General features: G+C 42.6%; 4 protein-coding genes across 5 annotated transcripts; 2 read left to right on the forward strand and 2 right to left on the reverse strand.

The window, feature by feature from the left end:
- Nucleotides 1-238: 238 nt before the first annotated feature.
- Nucleotides 239-3,661, reverse strand: psmb9a (proteasome 20S subunit beta 9a). The gene is made up of 6 exons (XM_072706001.1): nt 3,231-3,661; nt 2,879-2,946; nt 2,660-2,791; nt 2,448-2,577; nt 1,629-1,770; nt 239-642 (listed from the first exon to the last, which is right to left on the reverse strand). Exons 1-6 carry the CDS (start codon nt 3,282-3,284, stop codon nt 515-517), a joined length of 654 nt encoding a protein of 217 aa, XP_072562102.1. The 5' UTR covers nt 3,285-3,661; the 3' UTR covers nt 239-514.
- Nucleotides 3,662-4,637: 976 nt separating this feature from the next.
- On the reverse strand, nt 4,638-7,382 carry psmb12 (proteasome 20S subunit beta 12). Its single transcript, XM_023796167.2, has 6 exons — nt 7,207-7,382; nt 6,599-6,666; nt 6,347-6,478; nt 5,719-5,848; nt 5,393-5,537; nt 4,638-5,047 (listed from the first exon to the last, which is right to left on the reverse strand). Exons 1-6 carry the CDS (start codon nt 7,252-7,254, stop codon nt 4,920-4,922), a joined length of 651 nt encoding a protein of 216 aa, XP_023651935.2. The 5' UTR covers nt 7,255-7,382; the 3' UTR covers nt 4,638-4,919.
- psmb13a (proteasome 20S subunit beta 13a) lies at nt 7,358-12,459 on the forward strand. Its single transcript, XM_072706000.1, has 8 exons — nt 7,358-7,498; nt 7,841-7,934; nt 10,463-10,560; nt 10,801-10,941; nt 11,059-11,174; nt 11,433-11,491; nt 11,958-12,109; nt 12,240-12,459. The coding sequence occupies exons 1-8, from the start codon at nt 7,437-7,439 to the stop codon at nt 12,343-12,345; spliced, it is 828 nt and encodes a 275-aa protein (XP_072562101.1). The 5' UTR covers nt 7,358-7,436; the 3' UTR covers nt 12,346-12,459.
- Nucleotides 12,460-18,272: 5,813 nt separating this feature from the next.
- On the forward strand, nt 18,273-22,128 carry psmb8a (proteasome 20S subunit beta 8A). Of its 2 annotated transcripts, none has more exons than XM_072705896.1 (6): nt 18,273-18,635; nt 19,157-19,298; nt 19,595-19,706; nt 20,757-20,886; nt 20,987-21,191; nt 21,946-22,128. In XM_072705896.1, the coding sequence occupies exons 1-6, from the start codon at nt 18,498-18,500 to the stop codon at nt 22,032-22,034; spliced, it is 816 nt and encodes a 271-aa protein (XP_072561997.1). In that variant the 5' UTR covers nt 18,273-18,497; the 3' UTR covers nt 22,035-22,128. The 2 variants fall into 2 exon arrangements, with proteins under 2 accessions (XP_072561997.1, XP_072561996.1); XM_072705895.1 differs by having other exon boundaries at nt 18,275-18,647.
- Nucleotides 22,129-22,763: the final 635 nt, after the last annotated feature.

The raw sequence follows: 22,763 nt of genomic DNA on the forward strand, positions 1-22,763 counted from the left end.
ATGGGTGTATCAGTGTGTGTGTGTGTGCCCTCCGATGGACTGGCATCCAACCCAGAGTGCCCATTGCCTCATGCCCTTTGTTTCCTGGGATAGGCTACTGGTTCAGTGTCACCTTGTACTGGATAAGCGGTTGGAAGCTGGGTGGATGATTTCTACTTTGTTCTATCCCTCCTAAAAATATACCTGGTATGTCAAAGTAGATGTTAAATCCCTAAACATGTTACCATTCCATGCCTCATATGTCCAAATTGTGTTTATTGCAGTTTCAATTTGATACAAATCTAAAATTAAAAATTAAAACAATATTGATGTACATGATCATTTGTTTAAAATCAGTTTTTCAGGTCAAGGAACATAACAGAACTGCCCACTGGTCTATGCAGTCCTCTAAAGCTGGTTCATATATGTACACATGCAAGCTGTTAACCACTATGTTTGTCTATTTTTTATCATTGTATACTTTGTCAAAATAGCCAGACTTAACCTCTGTAGGGAAGTCAATATCTTTTTGACCTCAATTGTCAAAAAAAGTGGGCAGCTCATTTCCCAGAATGCACTTCTCCTCTGTTCCTTTCTTGTCAATAGTTACGATGTAGGCCACACCTCCACTGGAGCCGTCTCTGCTCATGGCTAAAGACAGAGCTGGGGACAGGAGACAAATGGATAAAACTACTGTACTGTGACGCTAACAGGACATTATAACAGTATTATGTTATAAAAAATCAAGATAATGTACAGGCCAACCATAGAATCAATTTTTACTATTACTCTGTAAACACACACTCACGCACAGGTTTGTAATTTTATCTTTCTGGGGACTCTCCATTCATTTCTATGGGGAAAACTGTATTCCCAACATGACGACCTTAACCCCTACCCAACCCTAACCTTAACCATAAGTAACCAAACAAAATGAGACTTTTACATTCACAGACCTGAAAAATGGTCCCCATAACATCAAAATAACAGGTTTTTATTACATTGTGGGAGACATTTGCTCCCCACAATGTAATATAAACCTAGTCCACACACAGATACACACACACTGTCACGCACACCGGTCAGGCGATCGCCACGAGGACCCGCCGCTCAGTCATTGTGAAATGACCCAAGCCCTTTCTACCTCCATCGCCAGTACTGTGAGTACTCCAGTCTTTGGTTCTCTCCCTCTGATTGTGTGTGCGTTTAGAACGCGGATTCCAGTGGGAATCTCTACTCTTTATTTAAAGAGCGTTCTTAGAATAATTGCGTGGTTATCCTACCTTTTCGTGTAAACTCCGCGTCTGCGTTACCATCCACGCTACACAAGCTATCCGCGGTCGCCAGTCTTTCTCCGTATTTTCTGCTCGAAATACTGATACACACTCTGTGGCCACTTTATTAGGTTGGTAGGTAGGATGCAATTTTGTCTCCAGTACTGCTTCACAGTTGGACAAGCTATGTGTTCATAGAAACTTTTCTGTACACCGCTGTTATAATGAACTGGCCACTTTATGTACAGTAAGCATGCAAGCACTAATAAAAAATAATAAAACACTAAGCTGTAAACAACATATGTAGTATGACAAATACAAAAACTTGCATAAAACTGAACTGAGAGGAAAGAGTGGATGATAGTAGCTACTCACTGTTGACAACAAATTCCTGGCACTCCCTGCGGCTCATGCCTGCTCGGTACTCAGCATCGATGAAACCGTACACATAGGAGCTGCCGGAGCCGCCCACTGCGAAGGGCTGTCTGCACAGGAGGCCATTAAGGGTCACGAACACCTGGGAGAAGGAGCCTCCACTGTCAGTACTCCACTGGCTGCATGGCAGTGGTCAGTGAAAGTACTGCAGTGCGAAAACTGCTGGGATAAAAATATATGTGGATGTGTATACACAGTGCTGTGCAAAACTCTTAGGCAAAGAAAATGCTTAAAGTTGATTATCCCGACATAAAGTGTAAATTTGCTCAGAAAAAAAAAAAAAAGAATATATGCCAATGAATCCACCCACCCATCCATCCACCCTTCAATTTTCTGTAACTGCTTGTCTTATTCAGGGTTGTGGGGGGTCCAAATGCTATAATCCAAGGCAGGGGACAACCCATTTTGGGGTGCCAACCCATCGCAGATATGCAAATTTATAGTGACAATAAAAACTAACAAGAATTTCTGTCAAAAAGTTACTCATATCTTATTGGATGAAACTTTCACTCTATGCAGCCCCTTAGGAAACTAATTGTTGCACTGTTTTAAATGTTATGTTAGTTATTCTATTTTATCATTATTACTAGGTGTGATTCTTGCACTAGAAGCACCTGCTTCTTCATTTTGTTGTTCATGTGCAAAATGACACAGAGGTGACTTTGTCTGAGACATATGTCTATGCAAATAAAGGACATTATTTAATATGAAATCTCATCAAACTACCATAGCAGCTAAATGATCTTTCCCCTTACTGACCTGCCCCCCAGCCCGCCTGTCCCAGCCGGCCACGATGAGATGAGCGGACAGTTCCTCCTTGTACTTGTATGAGATGTTCTTCACCAGAGTCGCTGCTGAGCGGACCAGGGGGTCCTCCCCTATTTCTATGCTGAAATACACCGAGAAAGTATCTTATTGGCACCTGGCTACTGAACAAGCAGGTCACACCACAAACATGGACGCTAAGGTACCTGTGCACATCCAGCTGGTAGTTGACGACCTCTGCAATGGTCTGAGCATCGGCAGCAGAACCAGACAAAGCGCAGTAGATTTTGTCATGGAGGGGGGAGAGTTTGTTCATCACCCGATTCACCACAGACTCCCTAATGCAAATACAGATGGTGCATCAAGAACCATTGAAGTGACAGAGATGGACAAAAAGAAGCAGAGATGGAGAGAGAGAGACATACCCGGCAGAAACGCGGGAATCTGATCCCAGCACCACTCCACCATCAAACTCGATGGCTATAATAGTAGTCTGGAAAAAACGTGGGAAACATGACTGGTGCGATATTTAGCTCGATGAAGCTAACTTACTCACACAGTATAGGCCTACTTCAAAAGCTGCTAACCAAAGGCTGGTTACATGCATATTAAAAATATGCAAATAATGTCATTAAGTAATGTTTTCTTTAAAAATAAGTACTGCATGAACCATCGTTATTATCGTCTTTTTTCTAGACGTCATGGTATAAAGACATTCAGAATTTTAATATTTCTTTAAAAACTCTGTATCTAATGTAGTCGGCCTACTGTACTTACCCCTGTTTTGACTTCCTCGGAAAGCCAGGAAGGCTCAGGTGATTCCTCCAGCATATTTTTCTATTATTTAGTTTTGCCGATCTTAAATACGATATCCTTGTAATTACTATCGCTATATTAACTATAATTAGTTATACTCTCCAGGATAACACGTACGTATTTTAATCCCCAATCCGCAGCAGGCTAATTCCACACGGCCGTCAGCGAGCAGTTTGATTCTGGGAGAAGCCCGATTATTTCGATAATAAAAGACTTTCGTTATTGAAAGACGCTACAGCATTGAAAGTGCAAGAAACCGATGTTGGACAGTTTAAAACAAAAATACCTTTATCACTGATATTTAATTACAGCTAAACCATTTTCAACGCACGTTCTTCCATTTTTTTCAGATGAAATTGAAAATGAAACCTAATTTGGTCATTTACGGGAGGAGGAGCTTTTCGAAAACCGTGATAAATCTGTTGGTGAAAATTATTCTTATTTAGCATGTTCTGTTGGAAGCACAATTACAAATTTAGGTATATTCTGTGACAATACCTTTGAATTTTAAAAAGCATGGTAGAGTAATTAATATCGCTTGTTCGCTTTGTTTAATACGTATATATTTCAGGGTTTTATTAATAAAGTTTGATCGGTTTGCATTAAATGATGTATGATGATGTATGATTGAACATCACCTCCTAATGATGCCTCAAAAGTTACCTGCACATGGATACGCCCCCCACCCCCAACAATATGTCGTTGGACTGCAAGAGGAGCCCGGAGTACCGAGAGGATCTCGTGGAGTTCAGGGTGAACATGCAAACTCCACACACAGAGATAAGAATCCCAGCCCCAAATGTGTGCGCCGAGGAGGCTACCCATTTTGTCATTATGCTGTATTGTTGTTCATATGTTTACCATGAAGACATGAACATCAGTGACACTACCGTTAAAATTGTTATTGTATTAATATAATAGAATTTTGGTTTGAAATACATTTTTGTATCTCATTATATAGTAGTTATTTAATAGCTGATTTACTTGATTTGGTGATTAAACAAACTACATCTTGATGTTTCCCATGGATTTTTTTTTTCAGAAATAAATGTTTTGTGTTAATGAACGTGAAGAGAGAAATCTTGTTTAACATTAATTGTGTTAGAATATTTTGGTAACACCTTTGCAAACATGCAAGTAAACGTATAAAAAATCATAGTGCTTTGAAATGTGCACCATCGATGATACAATATTAATTAAGCAATCATAATGTATCTAGCCTTGCTGACAACCAGAATGGTCATTTGGGTAGTAATTTCACAGTATAGAGTATAGACAGACTGCTGTACCCTGTATAATTATTACATTCACTATAAATGTGAATATTGTTGGTGTATTGCAGTTTCCAATATAAGAAAAGAGCAATAATTTACTCAATGTACTTTGGCAGTTTATTAAATATGACCCTAAGATGATACAGAGAGAACTATATGTGTTACACAGTAAATGCTGAGGGGCAAAATTACTGTCTATAGATGTGTTAATGGTTTTTAAACTTTAAAAGCACCTACTGGCAAAATATTTTTGTAAAATGATTATTTAATAAAACCAGGTTTCTATGGTTTTATCAAACATTGTTTATTATTATTATTGTGTTTGTAGTTGAGGTGTGCTCCTTCTGAACTGGCTGCAGGGTATCCACTGGTCTTTTTACTGGTCATGGAATTTAGGTAACTTGTCTCCAGGGATAACGACATGCTCTGCACCATCTTCTGTGATGACCACCATGTGGACAACGCCGCCACTCACATTGTCCCTGCCGATTGCTAAAGTGAGAGCTGAAGGGGGAAATCCAGAATAATGTGACACAGGTTATAAAAATGCAAAAGATTTTCACAAGTAATATACTTTAGGTAAGCTGATATAAGAGAACAAGGGTGTTCAGTTTATTCAGTAATTAAAAACTGAAAAACACTGAAGAAGATAAATGTCCTTGTGATGTGCACTTTCACATTACCCTGCTAGTATTACCTTAGGTTCCCTCCGTCAGCATAAAATGTAACGTTACACTAGCTCTGCTTTGGCTGTGTGATGTAAAAATAAAGCTACTTCTACAGCCCACATAATTCTCCACTGCTGGGCTCTAACAGGAAATTGTCCAAATCCCTAAAACAGCACCATACCATTAGTGGCAAACTGTAGACACTCCTCACGGCTCATGTCAGGCCTGTACTTCGCATCCACATAACCATAGATGTAGGTGCTGCCTGACCCTGCGATGGTGAACGGCTGACTGACTAACATCCCACCAAGAGACACTGTGTACACCTGTGTGGATAAAGGACAGTGTGACAGGTCATACTTCCATAAAGGTAATAAGCACAGCATATAACCACATTGTTATATTGATTTTTTTTTTTTACAGATTCTGCTTTTTGTTTATGTAAAGAAAAGATGCCCATTTTTGTTCCTCAGAATGAGACGCCCATGGTCCATGATGCGGGATCACCTGTGGGCCTTTCTTCCGGTCCCAGCCTGCGGTGATGAAGCCAGCCTGCAGATCCTCCCTCTTACTGTAGCAAAGATCTTGCATCACAGAGGCTGCGGCCTTGACTAGAGGAGGGGAGTCCATCTGGATGCTTCCAGTGGAGGACACACATACTTATTAACAGAGGTGAACATTTCAGGTCCAGAAAGTAAAAATCCAAAACAGGATTTTGTTTCAACTGACCAGTTGGGCATAAAGAGTCACAGTCACAGAGTACTCAACTGGTTGGTTGAAACAAAATCCTGGTCTAGATTTTTACTTTCTGGACCTGAAATATCTGCCTCTGCTTATTAACCCTCCTGGCAGATTAGCCCAGGTTAAAGGTAAATAAAACATCATAAATGGTCTAAAGCTCACAATAGAAAACATGAGTTTATGCATTAAAGAGTTCGCTGTCCTGTCAAAGACCACATGAAGATTGCATTTCACATTTTTACCAGCTTTGTATGCAGTTAATATTTCACTACAGAGTGCTGTATTCTTGCTAATAAGATGTTCATGCTATTATACCATTACAACTTTACTATGTTGCCAATCTTTTTTTTCTTAGCATTGCAGTCAGAAACAATGTAACCCGAGAGTAACATACCTGTGGAATGACAGCTGGAATTTAGCTGCCCGTGTAGCTGCCTGCGCGTCGGCCAGGGAACCAGCGATGCAGCAGAATATCTTGTCATGGACCTGGATCAGCTTGTTGATGGCCTTGGAGGCTACATAGTACCTGCAGCACAACCAGAGACCTCTCTGTGTAAACTGACTGACACGGAAGGTTACATAAAATTGCACACTATAATTGCACTATGTGGAAATAGTACTTTTCACAGAAGCAGGGAATACTCACCCTATAGAGGCCCTGGAATCAGATCCAATAAGAACTCCCCCATTGAACTTAGCTGCCAGTATAGTTGTCTGTAAATTAAATAAAATAAAATTGCATTAATTACATTAATAAACAAAACCAGCATGACAATAGAGAAAAACAGTTAGTAAACTTTGATGAATAACATTGTCAGTTGGTCATTGGAGAACTGAAACACGAATTTTATTTCTAAATTTAATTAATTTAAAATATTTATCACTTAATTGGCTCTTCAGTCACTTTCCTCTGACGTTAGTGTAAATCAAGCAACATTTAAATATTTAAATGTATTTAAAGGGTTTAATGTAAAAAAGAAAAACTTGAATATAAAAGTTGAAAGTGAAAGTAAATTGTAGCAACACTCCTTCATGTATAAATGCGTTGTACATTCATAATTAAATACCTCCTGATTATGAGAATTCATTATTCGAAACTTAACTAAATAAAGCACCTAACATAAAAATGTTAAATAATAATTATAATAACAGCCTAATAACAGCACGTCAGAACTTCCAAACTGTAGATAGCCATCTAGTTCTTTCTTGATCGTCTTTCATCCGTCACAGAATACTTAAGGAATTAATACTCACGCCTGTACTAACGCCTTTGATTCTTGTGTCCATATTGCATTTCTCCATTTCTGGAATTTTCACATGGAAGCTGTAAGCAATATTTTAACAGTTTAGACGCACAGCGCAAATGGACGGAAGTTACGGTGAAAATAGTGACATCATGCGGCGTGAAGCACGTTACAGGAGCTGAAGTACCGAATTCGAAACTATACTGAAATTAAACCAGGAAATTATCATTTATCCTAGACATGGCGCTAACTTATGTCATAGAACCTTCTTTACCAGGTTTTAATTTCGAAAATTCGGGAAGGTAAGTGTATCTTAACCGAGTAGCATAGCTGTGTTATGATTGTAACTGGGGTATTGCTATATCGTACAAAAACGAAAGTGTATTTTGTAATGCATTTAAAATAACTTCGTTAAGAATGCGTACAATTAGGGTCCTTGGTATGTACGTTTGGCTACTCTAAATCCAGCTTTAAAGCGCTACAGAGGCAGAATGGGTATTTGCGAGCAGGTGAAATCAGGGTTCCCCCTAATCTCCACTCTAGTGCAGCAAATGACCATAGACATTATATTTTAATGCCGGTGGATTTCTGTTCCATGAACAATGCGCACGATTATTTCGTATAGTGCTTGTCTTTATTTTTAGGAATGTTGCTCTCGAGGGTATATTCAATGAAGGGAATGCAAAGGCCCCAACACCTCTAAAGACAGGGACCACCATAGCTGGTGTCGTCTGTAAGGTAACACTCTTCTGTCCCTCCTCTATAATATGTTCCTACTTATTCTTAACCTGTAATGACTAACTGGTGCTTGCATGACCAGTATCCATATGTAGATCTCCATTATGTAATTGACAAAATGGAAGAAAAAAAAACATTTTATTCCCTTGTCATTAAGATGTGTGCCTGCAATGTATTATGAAAAATAAAGCTCAATCTCCACTCTAGTGCAGCAAATGACCATAGACATTATATTTTAATGCCGGTGGATTTCTGTTCCATGAACAATGCGCACGATTATTTCGTATAGTGCTTGTCTTTATTTTTAGGAATGTTGCTCTCGAGGGTATACACTCTTCTGTTCTCTTCCCATGTCCCGGGGGAGGCGGGGGACATTGAGTCCGAATGGGCCATGTTCCGTGCCTCCATTGTGGAGGCGGCTGACCGGAGCTGTGGCCGTAAGGTAGTCGGTGCCTGTCGCGGCGGCAATCCGCGAACCCGCTGGTGGACACCAGTGGTGAGGGATGCCGTCAAGCTGAAGAAGGAGTCCTATCGGGCCTATTTAGCCTGTGGGACTCCAGAGGCAGCTGACGGGTACCGGCAGGCCAAGCGGGATGCGGCTTCGGCGGTCGCTGAGGCAAAAACTCGGGTTTGGGAGGAGTTTGGTGAGGCCATGGAAAACGACTTCCGGACGGCTTCGAGGCGATTCTGGTCCACCATCCGGCGGCTCCGGGTGGGAAAGCGGTGCAACATCAACACTGTTTATGGTGGGGATGGGGTGCTGCTGACCTCAGCCCGGGACGTTTTGGGTCGGTGGAAGGAATACTTTGAAGACCTCCTCGATCCCACCGACACGCCTTCCGATGTGGAAGCAGAGTATGGGGACTTGGGTGTGGACTCCCCTATCTCGGGGGCGGAGGTCGCTGAGGTGGTTAAAAAGCTCCTCGGTGGCCGAGCCCCGGGGGTGGATGAGATCCGCCCAGAGTTCCTGAAGGCTCTGGATGCTGTAGGGCTGTCTTGGTTGACACGCATCTTCAGCATCGCGTGGACATCGGGGGCAGTGCCTCTGGACTGGCAGACCGGGGTGGTGGTCCCCCTCTTCAAGAAGGGGGACCAGAGGGTGTGCTCCAACTATAGGGGGATCACACTCCTCAGCCTCCCTGGTAAGGTCTATTCGGGGGTTCTGGAGAGGAGGGTCCGCCGGATTGTCGAACCTCGGATTCAGGAGGAGCAGTGTGGTTTTCGCCCCGGCCGTGGAACAGTGGACCAGCTCTATACTCTCCGCAGGGTTCTGGAGGGTTCATGGGAGTTTGCCCAACCAGTCTACATGTGTTTTGTGGACTTGGAGAAGGCATTCGACCATGTCCCTCGGGCAGTCCTGTGGGGGGTGCTCCGGGAGTATGGGGTGCCGGGCTTCCTTTTAAGGGCTGTTCGGTCCCTGTATGACCGGTGCCAGAGTCTGGTCCGCATGAGCGGCAATAAGTCGGACTTGTTTCCGGTGAGGGTTGGACTCCGTCAGGGCTGTCCTTTGTCACCGATTCTGTTCATAACTTTTATGGACAGAATTTCTAGGCGCAGCCTGGGCGTTGAGGGTGTCCGGTTTGGTGACCTCAGGATTAGGTCTCTGCTTTTTGCAGATGATGTGGTCCTGTTGGCTTCATCAGACCGTGACCTTCAGCTCTCGCTGGGACAGTTCGCAGCCGAGTGTGAAGCGGCTGGGATGAGAATCAGCACCTCCAAATCCGAGACCATGGTCCTCAGCCGGAAAAGGGTAGAATGCTCTCTCCGGGTCGGGGATGGGATCCTTCCCCAAGTGGAGGAGTTTAAGTATCTCGGGGTCTTGTTCACGAGTGGGGGGACGATGGAGCGGGAGGTCGACAGGCGGATCGGTGCGGCGTCCGCAGTGATGCGGGCGCTGCATCGGTCTGTCATGGTGAAGAAGGAGCTGAGCCAAAAGGCGAAGCTCTCGATTTACCAGTCGATCTACGTTCCTACCCTCACCTATGGTCACGAGCTGTGGGTAGTGACCGAAAGAACGAGATCGCGAGTGCAAGCGGCCGAAATGAGTTTCCTCCGCAGGGTGGCTGGGCTCTCCCTTAGAGATAGGGTGAGGAGCTCGGTCATTCGGGAGGGACTCAGAGTAGAGCCGCTGCTCCTCCGCATTGAGAGGAGTCAGATGAGGTGGCTCGGGCATCTGATTAGGATGCCTCCTGGGCGCCTCCCTGGTGAGGTGTTCCGGGCATGTCCCACTGGGAAGAGGCCCCGGGGAAGGCCCAGGACACGCTGGAGGGACTATGTCTCTCGGCTGGCCTGGGAACGCCTCAGGATTCCCCCAGAGGAGCTGGATGAAGTGGCCGAGGAGAGGGAAGTCTGGGTTTCCCTGCTGAGACTGCTGCCCCCGCGACCCGACCTCGGATAAGCGGGAGAAAATGGATGGATGGATGGAAGCTCAATCATTTTGCTGTTTCATTATTTCAAAAAGATAAGTCACTATCTGAACCATTAAAATGACAAAAAGTGAATTTTTCACCTTTCTTTTTTATTGACAGGATGGTGTGGTGTTGGGCGCAGACACTCGTGCGACCTCCAGTGAAGTTGTGGCTGACAAGATGTGTGCCAAGATCCACTACATTGCCCCTAACATCTAGTGAGTGCTTATGTCCCATAATCTGTCTGCATCTGTAGGAGCTGCTATTTTGACACTCAGTCTCACTGGTTTCAGTTAGTGAAGGTAATGCACTAGTGTGGTTAGGGGAGTATACCATGTGTGAGCGTACCATGTGTGCATGAACCCTGTATGAGTGTAGCATGTGACCATTTGTGAGTGTACCATGTGGTTCATACTACCCTCAATCCCAAACCCATCCACATCCTCGATCCTCCTCAGTTGCTGTGGCGCTGGCACGGCTGCAGACACGGAGAAGACGACAGATCTCCTCTCCTCCAACCTCGCCATCTTCTCCCTGAACAGTGGCAGAAACCCGCGGGTTGTGATGGCCATGCAGATTCTCCAGGACCTGCTCTTTAGGTGTGTGCATGCATCTGACAGTGGTTTACGTTGTTGGTCACTTCGAGCATCTTTTATGTCTTCATTTTCTAGTAGTTTTATTGTTTGTCTTACCCTGTGTGTGTACTGGGTTCTCAGGTACCGGGGCCAGATCGGAGCACATCTGATCCTTGGAGGAGTCGACTGTACAGGCAGCCATCTCTATACTGTTGGGCCCTATGGAGACATGGACGAAGTACCATATCTGGCAATGGGTAAATGATGAAGTCAGTAAATTTGTATCTACTGTCAGGACTGGCTCTACCTTTCCAGAAGCTTGAGGGAAGTTTGAATCTAGAAATAAATTTCAGGAGGGAAGGGGGTGCCACTTGGGAGATTTCCCTATTTGGGGGGGTGCCTTGCTTCCATGACAGGCTCTGGACCCCCACTACCCTGCATAGGAGTAAGTAGGTATATCAAATGAATGGAAAGTCTTTTGAGGAGACTTTTTACATCTTATTGTCTGGTTGTAGGGTCTGGTGACCTTCCTGCAATGGGGATACTGGAGGACGGTTTCAGAGCTAATATGGAGGTATGATCACATTCACACTTATCTGTCCATTTTCCAACTGTTTATGCTGGTCACAGGAGGGAACTGGATCCTATCTCAGGCAGCACAAGGAACAAGGATGGGGTACATCCTGGATGAGATGCCAGCCCATTGCAGTGTATACACACACAGAATAGGGGTTATTGCCAGTTAGCCTAACTGCACATCTTAGGACTGCGGGAGGAAACCCCTGTGACATGGGAGGAATATGAACTCCACATAGACAAAGCAGAGGTGGGATTCAAAACCCCAGCCCCAGAGGTGGGAGGCAACAGTGCTAATGTACTTATACTGTGCAAAACAACAGTCTTAGGCCGTCTAAGAAAATGTTTAAAGCTGTTTATCTGCATAGTAAGTGTATTTTTGCTCTGGAAAAAAAACACAATTTAACATTAGAATATATGTAAATTAACGTGTGTGTGTATACACTTTCTCCTCTGCCCTTCAGCTGGAAGCAGCAAAGACACTGGTCTGTGACGCCATCCATGCAGGAATCATGAGCGACCTGGGCTCAGGCAACAACATAGACATATGTGTCATAACCAGACAAGGAGTGGATTACATCAGGCCCTATGAAGAGTCTGCCTACAAAGACAAAAGGTGTTATTTTTATTTTAAATTAGTAAATAGTAAATTAGCTGATATAGTGTCCACTGTACATTTATGCAGTACATTTATTTTAATTGTTTTTTTAGGGTATTATACGGCAATGATGTCTTTTCTCCCCCAGGCAGAGGAGATATAAATACAAGGCAGGGACCACTGCAGTGCTGGGGGAGAGGGTGGTCCCACTGGAGCTGGTCCATGAGATGGTGCAGAAAATGGACATCGCTTGAGCTGAATTTCATTATTGTGTTTTTCTGCCTGTTTTGTAATCATGATGTAAAGAACCACAGGGCTTGCATGAGTCTTCAAAGACCATGTTTATTAAACAATTCATAAGATTCAAATTAAGATCGACTTTATTGTCCCCAGTGGGAAATTCAGGTGTGTGTAGCAACAAAACAGTGCACAGACATGCATTCATATAGTGCTAAACAGAAAAAGTACAAGGGGTGCACAACCTGCGTGAAGTTGGCCCCCCATATGTTTCAGATTTCATCCAAACTGGTCTCAATCGTTTGTGCCGGATTGTGCCGTTAAAATTTTTGTTTGTGCTGTTTTAGTTTCTGAGATATAAATGTGTGTTTACATGGTGACGTCATCAGCGTGAAGTTGGCCCCCCATTTGCGTCAGATTTCCACCAGACCGATCGCAATCGTGTGTGCTGCGTTTGTGCTGGTTTGTGCCGTTAAAACTATCATTTGTGCTGCTTTAGTTTCCGAGATATTAATGTTTGTTTACATGGTCACGTGACACCAGCGTGAAGTTAACCCCCCATTTGTGTCTGATTTCCACCAAACCGATCGCAATCGTATGTACTGCGTTTGTGCCGTTAAAACTGTCCTTTGTGCTGCTTTCGTTTCCGAGATATTAATGTTGTTTACATGGTCACGTGACACCAGCGTGAAGTTAGCCCCCCATTTGTGTCTGATTTCCACCAGACCGATCGCAATCGTATGTACTGCGTTTGTGCTGGTTTGTGCCGTTAAAACTGTCCTTTGTGCTGCTTTAGTTTCCGAGATATTAATGTTTGTAAGGTTGTCCCCCCTCCCATTTCCGTCTGATTTCGACCAAACCGATCGCTATCATTTGTGCCATTAAAACTGTCCTTTGTGTTGCTTCAGTGCTGATATATTGCTTATTTACTTGGTCACGTGACTCCGCCGTTAAGTTAGCCCCCCATTTGCCTCCGAATCGGTCTCAATAGTTGGTGCGTTTAAAAGTTGTCTGTACTGTTATTTTTCTGAGTTATACCTCTTAGTTTATGCCTTTACGTGATCACCGTATAGTGCTCAAGCTCATGTTTCTCATGTTAACAGAAGGTGGAGCGTTTGATGACTCCGCGACAAAACTGCACGTACTTAGTCAGCCCCGCCAGCCAGATAACGCATTTCAAGATCGTGCTGAATAAATTCAGGTTCTCAGCGGCTAACACCCATATGCGTTTCATATGTAGCACTTTGTATTAATTTTATTCTGCTATTTAATAAGTGGGCGCTGTATTTTCACGTGAGCAATGCCATTTTAGAAATTGGGGGGCGGGGGCGTTAATATTTTTGAGGTCTATACTGTACCTGTTCATTAACTATACACACACATACATACATACGTATTCATGCATACATAGACATACATATTTTCGCTATATATTTACAAAGACAGTAAAACTTCATTATTGGACATTTTTATTTAACCGCCATGTGCAAGAAGTAAGAGGGTCCATGGGAAGGTAAAGACATCACAATACACAGTGCAGGCAAAATGACAAGAGTTTATTATACATTGTTGTACAGTATTAAGCATTAACTGGTCGTGTTTGGTGCTGGGGCGTTCACTACCTTGTAGCAAAACGCTATGTACGTCTGCATATAATTTAGGGTTCCGTGATGTGCTTTACCACTGTAAATGGCACACAATCACTTTTGACACCGCAAGAGCCACTTTCCATACTGTTGTTTTGCTTTTTCACTCCCAAATTACACATTCCCAAGAATCTTTACATCTCAAGGAATCGTACTGTGTTGTGATGAGTTGGTAGAACAGATGATAACCTGGGTCAAGCCTGCACGTAACGAGGCAGTATGTAACTGTCAGTCATTTGTGAAAATATCTAGCATGATCCTAAAATGCGGTATCTGGCTGGCGGGGCTGACTAAGTCTACGTGCAGCTTTGTCGCGGAGTCATCAAACGCTCCACTTTCCGTTAACATGAGAAACACAAGCCTGAGCACTATACGGCGATCACGTAAAGGCATAAACTAAGAGGTATAACTCAGAAAAATGACAATACAGACAACTTTTAAACGGCACAAACTATTGCGATCGGTTTGGTCGAAATCAGACGAAAATGGGAGGGGGGACAACATTACAAACATTAATATCTCAGAAACTAAAGCAGCACAAAGGACAGTTTTAACGGCACAAACCAGCACAAACGCAGTACATACGATTGCGATCGGTTTGGTGGAAATCTGACGCAAATGGGGGGCCAACTTCACGCTGATGACGTCACCATGTAAACACACATTTATATCTCAGAAACTAAAACAGCACAAACAAAAATTTTAACGGCACAATCCAGCACAAACGCGGCACATACGATTGAGACCAGTTTGGTTGAAATCTGAAACATATGGGGGGCCAACTTCACGCAGGTGACAGACCTCAGACTGCAAACAAGGTAAATGCAAGGGAAATGCAGTACAAACAGATAGAAAAGTACACAATACACAAGTAAAATTTCCTGAAAAACAGAATATTGAGATACTTTAAATAAATATTAAATATGAGCATAATAAATGATGTGTAATCAAAACAGAATGCGCTGGATTGCTTCCTGACGTGCTGTGGCTGGGGTGGGCGAGGGGGGGGCACTTCAGGAGGAGGCACTGTGGTGCCTGACGGCAGCAGGCAGGATTGATTCCTAATAGAATTTTTTTTTTTAGCAAACCATGGTGCAATGAGCTAGTAGCTAAATGTGCCTCAGGTTAGAGCCCCCTGCAATGGATGGGCAACATTGTTTGTAATATTGCCCAATTTGACCTCTTCTCTGCAACTGCCTCCAGTGGGCCCAGGGTCAGTGCTGTGGCAGAGCTGGGCTTCCTAATGAAGGCCATAAATACTGTGCCTAAGTACACACAAGGACCATTGTTATTATAGCATTGAACATAACTTTGAGTATTAAAAAATAGGTGTGAGTTTCTTTCCAGCAATATCTTATGTTTTATACATATTTCATTGTACAATATACACTCACCTAAAGGATTATTAGGAACACCTGTCCAATTTCTCATTAATGCAATTATCTAATCAACCAATCACATGGCAGTTGCTTCAATGCATTTAGGGGTGTGGTCCTGGTCAAGACAATCTCCTGAACTCCAAACTGAATGTCAGAATGGGAAAGAAAGGTGATTTAAGCAATTTTGAGCGTGGCATGGTTGTTGGTGCCAGACAGGCCGATCTGAGTATTTCACAATCTGCTCAGTTACTGGGATTTTCACGCACAACCATTTCTAGGGTTTACAAAGAATGGTGTGCAAAGGGAAAAACATCCAGTATGCGGCAGTCCTGTGGGCGAAAATGCCTTGTTGATGCTAGAGGTCAGAGGAGAATGGGCCGACTGATTCAAGCTGATAGAAGAGAAACTTTGACTGAAATAACCACTCGTTACAACCGAGGTATGCAGCAAAGCATTTGTGAAACCAGAACACGCACAACCTTGAGGCGGATGGGCTACAACAGCAGAAGACCCCAAGCACTCATCTCTACTACAAATAGGAAAAACAGGCTACAATTTGCACGAGCTCACCAAAATTGGACAGTTGAAGACTGGAAAAATGTTGCCTGGTCTGATGAGTCTCGATTTCTGTTGAGACATTCAAATGGTAGAGTCAGAATTTGGCGTAAACAGAATGAGAACATGGATCCATCATGCCTTGTTACCACTGTGCAGGCTGGTGGTGGTGGTGTAATGGTGTGGGGGATGTTTTCTTGGCACACTTTAGGCCCCTTAGTGCCAATTGGGTATCGTTTAAATGCCACGGCCTACCTGAGCATTGTTTCTGACCATGTCCATCCCTTTATGACCACCATGTACCCATCCTCTGATGACTACTTCCAGCAGGATAATGCACCATGTCACAAAGCTCGAATCATTTCAAATTGGTTTCTTGAACATGACAATGAGTTCACTATACTAAAATGGCCCCCACAGTCACCAGATCTCAACCCAATAGAGCATCTTTGGGATGTGGTGGAACGGGAGCTTCGTGCCCTGGATGTGCATCCCACAAATCTCCATCAACTGCAAGATGCTATCCTATCAATATGGGCCAACATTTCTAAAGAATGCTTTCAGCACCTTGTTGAATCAATGCCACGTAGAATTAAGGCAGTTCTGAAGGCGAAAGGGGGTCAAACACCGTATTAGTATGGTGTTCCTAATAATCCTTTAGGTGAGTGTATTTTCTTGCAATCTTCTTTGAATGATAGTTGCTGACCTGACAATATTAGAATAGTCTACTAGGCAGGATATCGTTAGCTGCCCCTGGTAGTGTGTAGGTCAGCGGGTTACAACGCTATGCTTATACTCTGAAAATCACTGCTTTGAATCCTGGGGTCAGCAGACTGATGTTATTGTAGGGCTCTTGAGCAAGAATTGGCAGAGGTGCATTTGTTTTGGTGAAAGAAAACATCTGTTATAAAAATGTAATACTTGTGATAATATTGTGGTACTGTGCTTTGTTAAGTTACATTCCATTTTAACATGTTATGCATATTCAAAATCAAAACTATCATTTATTAGTCTACCAATGCTTATCCTGGTCAGGTTTCCGGCAAGGTAAAACATTTATGAACAACTCAAGTGTCAGGGTCTGTAGTTTCCAACCCCACCCTCTGTGACCCTTCTCAATTTGGCCAGCAGGCATTGCTGGCCATTCCGCCTTTCCCCCTCTCTGTCTTACTTCCTAGTCTTCCCTAATATGTAGACTGCTGCACAGTGTAGTGGATAGATGTGTGACTCACTCTGCAAACCTGGGGGTTGTGAGTTTGAAGCTAGCCCATCCCAGTCTTGTGTGTTCTGGATTTTGTTTGGAACTTTGGGTTTTGAATTTCCTAGTATTTTCTGTCAGTACTCCCATCCATGGGCCACCCTCCCTGTGTTAGGATTTGTTTTTTTTGTACTTGTATTTTGTATCGGTCTTGTTTTTCCAGTGTTTGATTAGTGTTTTCTAGTTTAACCTTCCTAATTCTGTGAGTTTTCCCTGCGTATTAGTTTCACTCCTTGCTTGTATTGTTTTCTGTTTTGATTGGTTAATAAAGTTAATACTTCACTCCTGTGTCCTCGTTAGCTCAGTCTGGTTTGTGTATTTAAGTTCTTGCCTTGGTTGATTTCCCCAGTTGGTCATTGTGTTAGAATGTGTATGGTCAGTTACTGTCTTTGGTATTCTGTTTCCCCATTTGTGTTGTCCTACAGTTTCTTGTAGTTAGGTCTTGTTTTCCCAGTTTGCTTTTGACCCCTTGTGGTCCTTTAATTTGTGTCTTCCCCAGTGTTCAGTTCCCTAATAAATCCCTTTGTCTTGTGAACTACCAGTGGATCATCACCTTCTTTTCCTGCCTGCACCATGTCATGCCCACTGTGACACTCAAGAAAATAAATTTGACTATAAATATATTGCTCCAGGCATATATATGAGATATATGATGTATACCAATGAGGTGTGTGGCTGTATGACCCAGGATGCTCTGACTGGAAGGTCTATGGCTCAAATACCTTTGCTGTTAGAGTGATTTCAATATCTGTCCCTTGAATAAGAGCCTTAACCTTAATTGCTCCAGGAACAATGCCCAAATTTCAGGTACAACCATCACAATAATGTAGCCTAATTCTGTAATCATGAATAGATATGTAAGCTGTTGCTACAAATCAGATTGCATTGTCAGCCCTTAGTTATTTGATATAAAAACTATTTGAGAATCCTGCTTCGGTGAAGTCTTCCTATAACTAAATGACGCGTAGTATATCTAGTGCTCCCATTGGGCAGACCCTGGTAACTGGTAGTTTAATGTTTATTTTATTTTAAATGTACGTACATCATGCTGATTTTTACAGTCGGTAAAGCGTGCTCTAATGACAAGACTATATCTATTTATAATATCGTGTAACTATAAAGAAAACACAAGTGAAGTTTTACAATTGGCACGTGGAAGCTAACGAATTTTTTAAAATCGAAAGTAAACACGTACACAACATGTAACATTGTTTCAGTTTCATCAGGAAACGCATCACTTCTCTAGAGAGTACAATTAACCTAGTCATATTTTTAACCTTTTTAATATAATTACTCGTTACAGATTAGTGGTTGACTTCAAGTCAAACATAATGGCACTCTTTGACGTTATTGTTTCTAAAGCTCCGTGGGAAATCCGTGGACAGTTTTTCGGGACGGGACCGAAGCCGCTCGTGGACCGGACGAGCCACTTCACATTCGGGACCAAAACTCAAGAATTTTCCGTGCCTGTAGGAGTTGATGTGAGATATTCTATATAATAGAAAACACAAAATGTTATGTTTGATATATCGGTTATTTATAAACATATAATTATGCTTTGGATGAGTTGTACTTTTTCAAATGTATATACTGTATATTGTCTCTTTGGGGCATCATGCCTATTATGGAGCCGAAATTACAGACTCGAACTGTTTGTAACTTCGTAATAAAATATTCTGCATATAGCCTAATTATGTTGCCAGTAATGCCAACTCTCAGGTATCTGGCGTGACGTACACTCACGCTTTCATACTGTCACGAAAGAAATCTTACGGGAAATCTACAGTATATTATTTCATTGTAAACCTAAACTTAGCTACATCAAAAGCGTTGGGGCAGTTTGCACACCCTACAGACTATTTACAAGGTAATAAAACTATTACATACATGTAAATGCGTGCGCATGTGCATGCAGACGCCTAGAATTGAAAACCTCAGTCTAGCCAGCAGAACAAAGTTAGCAGTTCTATGTTGTGCCTGTGTTTCGTAGCCCTCAGCGTTTCTGAAATCGTGCAGCGATGACGGTGGGGTATCAATTGATATGAATCATGGCACCACTACGCTGGCTTTCAAGTTCCGCCATGGCGTGATCGTTGCCGTGGACTCCAGGGCTTCGGCAGGAAGCTATATTGGTAAACAAGTTTTGAAGAACATTGCCTATTTTTTAATAATAGAAAATTCTTTAACCCTCACTTGCTGTTTGTTGGTGCTGTTTGTATGTTACACAGTGGTCCTGGGGAATGTTATTTATAATGACACACAGTATAGCCTACCTGTATAGATGGCATGACAATAAAGCCCACTTGACTTGACTTAGTCATATCCTTCATTAAATGTAAATATATTAGAATATATTGCATAAAAATACAATTAATCTACTGCTAAAGCAGATTTTCATCCCTGAACGATGTGGTCATCTGGTTCCTAGATGCAAAGGAGTTCAACAAGGTGATCGAGATCAACCCTTACCTGCTGGGCACCATGTCAGGCAGTGCTGCTGACTGCCAATACTGGGAAAGACTGCTGGCCAAAGAGTGCAGGTCTGAGCGAGTCTCTCTGTATAACTGGATCTGTGTAACTGGATCTGTGAAACCATATCACTTTTTCCACTGTATATGTCTGAGTACCTGTATCCATTTCTCTGCTTTTCAGTGTTTGTGTTTTTCTACTTGTCGCTATCTGTGGTTCTTAAATCAGAGGTTGACATAACTGGTACGCAAGTACGTATTCACCTTTAAAAGCGATACATGCAGCAATCAATTAATGTAACAGCGCAAATACGTACTTATTTTATGTGTATTTGCCATACCTTAAGAAGGACATTGCTGCCTTAGAAAAGGTGCAACGTAGGGCTACGAGAATGATTCCTGGTCTTAGAGGAATGTCTTATGAGGAGAGGTTAGCTGAGCTGAATCTGTTTAGCCTTGAGCAAAGGAGACTAAGGGGAGACATGATCCAGGTATATAAGATTCTAACAGGTCTGGATGCTGTTCAGCCAAATGGCTGTTTCAATATTAGTTTAAATACTAGAACTCGTGGCCATAAGTGGAAATTAGTGAGAGAACATTTTAAAACAAATTTAAGGAAGCACTTCTTTACACAGCGTGTAGTTAGAGTATGGAATAGTCTTCCTGCTAGTGTAGCAGAAGCTAAAACCCTGGGTTCCTTTAAATCAGAGCTAGATAAGATTTTAACAACTCTGAGCTATTAGTTAAGTTCTCCCCAAATGAGCTTGATGGGCCGAATGGCCTCCTCTCGTTTGTAAATTTCTTATGTTCTTATGATATGACAAGAAATTATCTAGTATTATAACCATTATATGCTAATTCGTAATTCATTTGCGGTATAGGGCCTAAAGGTTACAATGCACGGTAATTTCTTGTCATATCAGCACAAATGCACATAAAATAAGTACGCATTTGCGCCGTTACAACAATTGATTGCCGCACGTATGGCTTTTAAAGGTGAATGCGTACTTTCGTACCAGTTATGTCTACCCCTGCCTATACTCTCTGTCATATCAATCTGATGTCCTGCTTTTGTACTCCATTGTCATTAACAGTGACCATTCGTGTCACTTTGCTTCTTAGACTTTACAAGCTGCGGAACAAAGAGCGGATCTCAGTCTCTGCTGCCTCCAAGCTGCTGTCCAACATGATGTGTGCGTACAAGGGCATGGGCCTTTCCGTGGGCAGCATGATCTGCGGCTGGGACAAGAAGGTACTCCTGTCACACCCTTTGAATCTACTGCATTATATCATAAACTCACTAGTGATCTTTCACAGGAGCCCATAGTCACAGTCTCAGTGCATGTCTGCAGGGTCCTGGCTTGTACTACGTCGATGACGACGGCACCCGGATGTCTGGCCGCATGTTCTCCACGGGCAGCGGGAACAGTTACGCTTATGGGGTGGTGGACAGTGGCTACAGGGAAGACCTGACCGTGGAGGAGGCATATGAGTTGGGCCGCCGCGGAATCGCTCATGCTACGCACAGGGATTCCTACTCTGGAGGAGTGGTCAATCGTGAGTGAACTCACCTAACATCTATTCCTTTTTTTCGCTGTCGTAACCAATCTTGAGCCAATCGGAGTGTTAACGTTCCAGTAAACTGGAGATCTCTGCTAGACAGTACTAGTTCAGAATTTACTTTATTTGGGCAGGTACAAGTACATCTGTTGGTACATACATTCACAAACAACGTAGAACATCATCCATCCATCCATCCATCTATCCATTTTCTGTAACCACTTGTTGTGTTCAGGGTCATGGGAGGTCCAGAGCCTATACTGAACGCTATGGGTGCAAGGCAGGGAACAACCCAGGATGGGGCACCAACCCATGGCAGGACTCACACACACGCACAACCATGGGCTATTTGATAACTCCAATTAGCCTCATCATGTTTTTAGACTGTGGGAGGAAACTGGAGTATCCAGAGGAAACCCCACAATGACCTGGGGAGAACATGCAAACTCCACACACATGGAACCTGGGCAGAGATATTAATATCATATAATATGTAATATAATAAATAATATAGTTCATATTTATATTCCAATTTCAACATCTAGCATGATTAATTAAACACCACTGAATATGTACTTGCAGTAATAATATATGTATAAAAAATCATTCTAATTTTATGGCCCTGTGCTAACTGAGCTAAGCATGCTGTGAAAATGCAGAAGCATGTGTCAGATTTGTAAATCGTCGGCCTTGTCACATGACCCACAGTGACTTCAGCCAAATGTATGGATGTGTTTGTCTGTCCATGCAGTGTATCACATGCAGGAGGACGGCTGGATCAAGGTGTGTAAAGAAGACGTGTCAGAGCTGCTTCACAAGTACAGGAAAGGCATGTTTTAATCCCCTTGTCTGTCTCAGCACTTCCATGCGATACACTATTGTTACTCTGCAAGTCTGTCTGGTGCGATTCCAAATAAAGACTTGATTTCAAACAGTACATGTTTATTACTCATGTGCATAATGAAATAATGTCACAAGACAGTGGTTCAGATTGCAGTGGAGAAAAGATTATCCTGTAAGCTAAAATGTAAACCATCATACTATAAACAGAGTAAAAATGGAAAGATGACAGCTATTAAAAACAGATGGGTCATTAAAAAGCCTTCTTGTTAAAAGGATAACATATTAGTACTGTCATTTTTCAAGTCACATGACCAGACCTTCAGATAAAGTTGGAGCAAGTAGAATGAGGAACTGGAATGAGAAACTTTAACTGGATGTACAGAATCCAGCACACGGCAGGGGGATACGCAGTGCTCGAAGTGGGCCAGTATATGCTGCGGCGCATAGTACCAGTACCTCTTTGATTTCTTCTTCAAAGTACCGGTAATGTTTCTTACATACTGGTACCACTCATGATCGACCATTAGGGAATAATAAGGTGTCTTAAAATGGATGAGAGAGGGATATAGGGCTCTCGAAGGAACAAACAGGCACGCTTAGGTTCACTCAAAAACACTTTAATAAGTAATACAAAATAATCTCGCATTAACACCAATACTAAGCTATCATATTCAAGGCAATGCAAAATAACTCGTACTACAATGGGTATCAATTAATATATATCTT

Source organism: Paramormyrops kingsleyae, chromosome 23 (assembly GCF_048594095.1).
Source record: "Paramormyrops kingsleyae isolate MSU_618 chromosome 23, PKINGS_0.4, whole genome shotgun sequence".
Taxonomy (NCBI): domain Eukaryota; kingdom Metazoa; phylum Chordata; class Actinopteri; order Osteoglossiformes; family Mormyridae; genus Paramormyrops; species Paramormyrops kingsleyae.